The 6,090-nt window shown below is 44.2% G+C and overlaps 1 protein-coding gene across 1 annotated transcript in view; it reads right to left on the reverse strand.

Annotated features, from left to right (window-relative positions):
• The window catches only part of LOC112961164, a 28,692-nt gene extending 25,249 nt beyond the window's left edge, over positions 1–3,443 (reverse strand). The window contains exon 1 of the mRNA XM_026056053.1: positions 3,309–3,443. Within this exon, the coding sequence (XP_025911838.1) occupies positions 3,309–3,443 (135 nt within the window). The remainder of the gene's footprint in view (positions 1–3,308) is intronic.
• Positions 3,444–6,090: the final 2,647 nt, after the last annotated feature.

Genomic DNA, 6,090 nt, shown 5'->3' on the forward strand with positions numbered 1-6,090 from the left:
GGAGCGGGCTAATCAGGGGCAGCCCGCGCGGGTCAGAGGCCGGGCGCGCGGGCGGCGGCGGTTGGGGCGCGCGCGCCGCGGGGGCTGTTGGGGCCCGCGCGGGCCCCGGGGCCTGGGCTGGTCACCAGGCGCTCTCCGAGACCGCCCGCCGGGGGCCTGCAGGCTTTGGCTTGTCAGGTGCTGCGTTCAACCGTACTGAGGTTTTTAAAGCGGCTGGAAAGCAGACTGTAGGTCTGAGTGCATCTGGCAAGTTGTGCGTGATGAGCAGCAAATAGCATCCACTCCAAAAACTATCCTAGGATAGTATTTGCTAAACATATGAATTATTTCAACCTGTTTAAATTTCCCTTCATGTTCTCCTCCCACTAGTTCCAACTTCTCCCTCTTTATTGAAATCCACTGCTGTCTTTCCCCATCATAACCATTCTCCTTTTTTATTCCCCCCCCCCTTTTTTTTTTGCCTTGTAAATCTATTAATCCTCCAGCCCTTAAAAGCTTCCTTATTTGAAGTCTCCCCTTTGTATCCTCTGTTGAATTAACAGGAAGACAAAACACTGATGGGAAAAACACTCCATGACAAGGTTGACTGCAGCCAGTCAGTTCTTCAATGAAGCCAAAAAGCCGACAAACAAACAAACAAAAGAAGTAGAACTAAATCCACGGATTTGCCCAGAAATTTAATCATCTCTCTTTTAGCCAAGAGCTTATATGGTTAGGACACTCACAAGGATGTGGGAGCCCTCTTTACCTGAGGAAAACCTTACCTTTACCTCTTGTTCTCCTACAATTATTTTGACTACCACACTACAGAATCTCTGGAAGCAAACAGAGGTTAGATTCTCTCATTTACATTGTGTCAACAACTTTGTATTAATAATTCATTGGGGCAGGAACCCAGCTGTTTTTGCTCTCAGTTAAGTGACCAAAGCACCAAGCTAGAGAGTTACACCCACTTGTTTGCATGCTACCTCCATACATTTTTAAATAGTTTGTACAAAGTGGTATGGCTCCACACAGAAAGACCGAGAAACATCCACTTCAGCTTGCCATGTTAGCCAGCAGTAGGTGTCTGTGCTGATCAAGATTTAGTCCAGCCTTAAATAGTGTAATGCCTAAATATTGATCAATATAGGAAGGAAAAAAACAAGAATGACTTGTTTGCTTAACCTTGCCCTAATTCTTTGCTCACCTGATCTCCAGCTTTTGTCCCATGCATGCTTAATTATTTATGGATGATGGGACCAAGCTCTACAGCCTTACTGTAGCCTGTCCCTTCAGAAAGGGAAACCAGAGCCAGGCCTCCATTAGTACGCAAATGCTATGGAGAGGAGGACAGAATACAAGTGCAGTGATGAACTCAACCATAATATTTCCTATGCCACACAGCAAATTCTGATTAAGTCCATCTCTAATTCCAAAACAAAATAATTTTTGGAGGACAAAAATCGTTAAAAAAAATTCAGTTAGCTCTGTGATTACCTTTCTCCGTGTTGTATTCAATGCTTGGTTCATGTTGTCCCTCTACTTTTAGACTCACAGAATAATTCAGGTCGGAAGGGACCTCAGGAGGTCCACAGCACAATCCTCAGCTCAGAGCAGGCTGCTTCAGGCCTCCTCAAGTTTTGAATATCCCCACAAACAGAGAGTATACTGCCTATTGGGGCAACCTATTCCAGTCTTGAGTTTTTTCCCAGCTTATTCATAAGTTCAGTTCTAAAGTTGTCCCACCTCCTTTCCACATGTCTGGTTTTCCACATATTTATTCTTAGTCTCTTTAATTTCTTTAGACTTTCATCTAACAGAAGACAACTCTGAGAGAGCATTAGAAGTCTGCGAAAAGGCAGAGAGGAAGTCCAGTAGAGTTGACAGGGTTTTTTTCTGTCTTTCTGTCTTTACAGGAAGGGGAAAAACAGTCCTGTTGACAATTCATTTGGAATTGGCTAGAACTAATGAGCAGTGTGAAGGGAAGGCAAAAGTCTAGTTGCAAGAAAGCGAGGGAAAGAACTACTGGAGCTGACAACAGTTATTTGCAGATGTCAAAATAGGTAGGACAATGGTACTTCTGTTAGAGCTCAAGCTATCAGACCAGGTCTTTCATCCTACTGAATTTGGGCTCAATGGATATTGCACCTCAGGARGCAATCACTCAGGAAAGTTGGTGCTTAGTAGAGCAGTCCTGTTGGTCTCTTTCTTCACTCTCTCAGCATTTTCTGATCTCTTTCTGCCACTAGAAGTAATATAAGCTCTGTGCACAGTGGAAGGTTGTAGGGCAAATTCACCGAGACATGAGAATAGCAGCAAGTTGTTTTTCTAATACTAATACACTCAGCCCTCCTGTATCTATGTTACACTCTGTGTGTAACACAGAATTTATTTTTACACTGCTGCAGCCTTCAATAAAAAAAAAAGCATGGGAATTGTCTGGTAGTTTCCTCTTTCTGCAGCTGTTGTCTTTTTCTGAGATACCTGACCTGCTAGTGTCAAGAGATGCCTCTTGTCTGAAAAGCCCTGCCACTAACAACAAAAAAAATGCTGATGTATACCTACAAAAAGGTACAAATCTGTGAGGAAGCAAAAATGATGTTTTTCAATATGTGATGAAGACTTCTGTACTACAGATGTAGGCCATGCTAAAAAAAACATACTTTAACCATGTTTTTGGTTGTCATAGATATTAGTTTATAACTTATAAATAGAAACAGTTGTAAAGTTAAAGTAAATAAATAGGGGATACAAATATAATACAATACTACTTTTCTATAATAATTTTTAGGAAGTACACATATCAAAGTAATATAGTCCTACATCACCTTCCATATCCAATGACAACATTTGTACTACAGGACCACCCAGATACCCCAGATAGTCTTTGAATTATAAAATGAGAACTTATTCTGATCATTTCCTTATAAATGAATATGCAACTGAAGGCCAATAATTCAAAGTGGTGGAGGTCTTGAAGAAAAGGGATAAAGTTACACAAAGTAAGCAATCAACACGCTTCTAGCTAGTTGCACTTTTTCAAACATATCCTAGGCACCCAAGTCTGGTAATTATTTTCTTTTATTATTATTTTTCCTTGCAAGTAGTGGCTTTGAAGTAAGAGAAATCTTTAAACAGCACCAGATTATTAATAATCTGTGACAGCTAGTACAGAATATGTCTGAAAAAGAAACCTGCCTAGCAGTTCAATTGGGATGAAGGAATTCCTATAACCATTTAGAATTTTTAAAATTAGTTTCAGGACAATGTTACAGTTCATCTTTGAATAAGAAAAGTGTTCGAGCACTCCAAATTCACCACACTACCATCATGATGGTTGCCAAGCTATCAAGCTCTTGCAACACATCACAGTTCTCATCAAGAGCTCCTTGTACCATAGATTCAGAGGCATCTGCGCCACCTTGAACCACCACATCCACTTTAAACCTTTTCTCCACCATGAGGAAGGCAACTTTCATTCAAAACCACTCTGCACAAACACTGTAGGCCATAGCAGGAAAGAGAGATGTTTAGTACCTAGTCACTACAAAACCAAGTGACTCCAACTTTTCCATCATACTAAAAGTACAGTCAGTTCCACACATATTCTAGAAAGGCAATTGAATTTCCAAGTCTGATAGTTTCCATTTTTTGCCATAAATTTCTCCTGACTTTCTACAGAAATAGAACTGATATACTTCCATTGAAGTCAGTGAAGGAACCACACCAATGAAATTCAGAGCAGATTTTGGCAAACACCGTGTACCCTGGAGAACTGGAACTATTTTTTGGCACTTCAATGCTATGGTCAGACTATGAGGTGTTAACATTTAAGGTCACAGTAGCTGAGGTTGAAAGAGAACTCTGGAGATCGTCTAGTCCAACCCCGCTGCTTAAAGCAGGGTCAACTAGAGCAGGTTGCTAAGGTTCTTGTCCAGTTCAGTTTTGAATATTTTCAAGGATGGAGACTCCACAACCTTTCTGGGCAACCTGTTCCAGTGTTCAAACACCTTCAAGGTTTAAAAACCAAAAAACAACAAAAAAAAGTTCTTTCTTATGCTTAAATGGGATTTCCTGTATTTCAGAYTGTGCCCAYTGCCTCTTGTCATGTCGCTGGGCACCATCTCCTTTACTCCCTTTCATCAGATTGAATAAGGTCTCCTGAGCCTTTTCCTTTCCAGTCTAAACAATCCCAGCTCTTTCAGCCTCTCCTCGTATAACAGGTGCTCAATCCCTTAATCATTTTTGTGGCCCTTCTGTGGACTCCCTCCAGGATCTAGAGTAGAGTCTCTCTCTTGTATTGGAGAGCCCAGAACCGGGCCCAGCACTCCAGAYGTGTCCTCACCAGTGCTGAATAGAGGTGAAGGATCACCTCCATCAGCCTGCTAGCAGTGCTCTTCCTAATGCAGCCCAGGATACTGATGGCCATCTTTGCCACAAGGGCAAATTGCTGGCTCATGTCCAGCTTATTGTCCAACTTGTTGTCTACTAGATCCTTCTCTGCAAGGCTACTTTCCAGCTGGCCAGCCCCAAGCCTGTGCTGGTGCATGGGGTTATTCCTCCCCAAGTGCAGGACTTTGCACTTCCCTTTAGTGACCTTCATGAGGTTGCTCTCTGCCCATTTCTCCAGTTTGTTCAGGTCCTTCTGAGTGACCACACAACCATGTACCACAACTAAAGCCTGTACTTCATAGGTTTATCACTGAGGATGTCATGGGAGATGGTGTTCATCCTGACTTTAACAAGGCTTTCAACAACACCCTTCTCTCTCCTGCAAAGCCAGTAGAAGACTATCAGGTTGGAAATCATGCCTAGCCCCTTCRTAAGTCCATGCTGACTGCTCCTGACCACTTTCTCGTCCTTCATATGTTCAGAAGTGTTTCGAGGATTATTTGCTGCATCACCTTCCCAGGGATCAAGATGCAGCTAACTGGCCTGTAGTTCCCCAGATCCTCCTCCTTGCCCTTCTTGAAGACAGGAGTGACATCTGCTTTCTTCCAGTCCTCACAAACCTCCCCAGTCACCATGACTTTTCCAAGATTAATTGACAGTGGTTGCGCAATGACGTTGGGCAGCTCCCTCAGCACGCGTGGGTGTCTCCCATCAGGTCCCATGGACTTGTCTATGCCCAGGTTGTTTAAGTGTTCCCTAATCTCATCCTTCTCCACCAAGGGCAAGTCTTCCTTGCTCCAGACTTTCCCATGGGTCTCAGGGATCTGGGATTCCTGAAGGCAAGCCTGACCAGTAGAAAACGAGGCGCAGAAAGCACTGAGTACCTCAGCCTTCTCCATGCCCTTTAGCACCAGGACCCCTGCCCCACTCAGCAGCGGGCCCACATTTCTTTAGTCTTCTTTTGCCTGCTGATATACCTGTCAGAGCCCTTCTTGTTGCTTTTCAGGTCCCTCAGCAGATTCAATTCCAGATGGGCTTTGGCTTTCCTAATCCCCTGCATTCATGGAGAGTGTTTCTGTATTCTTCCCAAGTCACCTGTCCCTACTTCCACCCTTTGTACGCTTCCTTTTTGTGTTTCAGTTGAGTCAGGAGCTCTTTGCTCATCCACGCAGGCCTCCTGCCACCTTCGCTTGCCTTTCTACACACCAGGTGAACCATCCTGGAGCTTGGAGGAGGTGATCCTTGAAAACCAACCAGCTATCCTGGACCCCTCTTCTCTCCAGGACTGTCTCCCATGAGATTTTTCCAAGCAAGTCCCTGAACAGGCCAAAGTCTGCTCTCCAGAAGTCCAGGCTTGTGATCCTGCTTTCTGCTTTGCTTTCTCTTCTCAGGATCCCCAACTCCACCATTTCATGGTCACTGCAGCCAAGGCTGCCCCCAACCTTCACATACCCTACCTGTTCTTCCCTGTTTTTAACTCTCAGGTCCAGCAGAGCATCTCCCCTTATCAGCTCCTAGATTATCTGTGTTAGACTGGCATCATCAACGCAGTCCAGAAACCTCCTGGACTGTTTGTGCCCTGCTGCATTGCCCCTCTAGCAGATATCAGTGTGATTCAAGTCCCCCATGAGAACCAGGGCCTGCGAACACAAAGCTTCTTCCAGTTGTCTGAAGGTCTCACCTACTTCTTCCTCATCAGGCGGTCTGTAGCAGACA

The sequence above is a fragment of the Apteryx rowi genome, unplaced genomic scaffold (assembly GCF_003343035.1).
Source record: "Apteryx rowi isolate R43461 unplaced genomic scaffold, aptRow1 scaffold_1296, whole genome shotgun sequence".
Taxonomy (NCBI): Eukaryota; Metazoa; Chordata; class Aves; order Apterygiformes; family Apterygidae; genus Apteryx; species Apteryx rowi.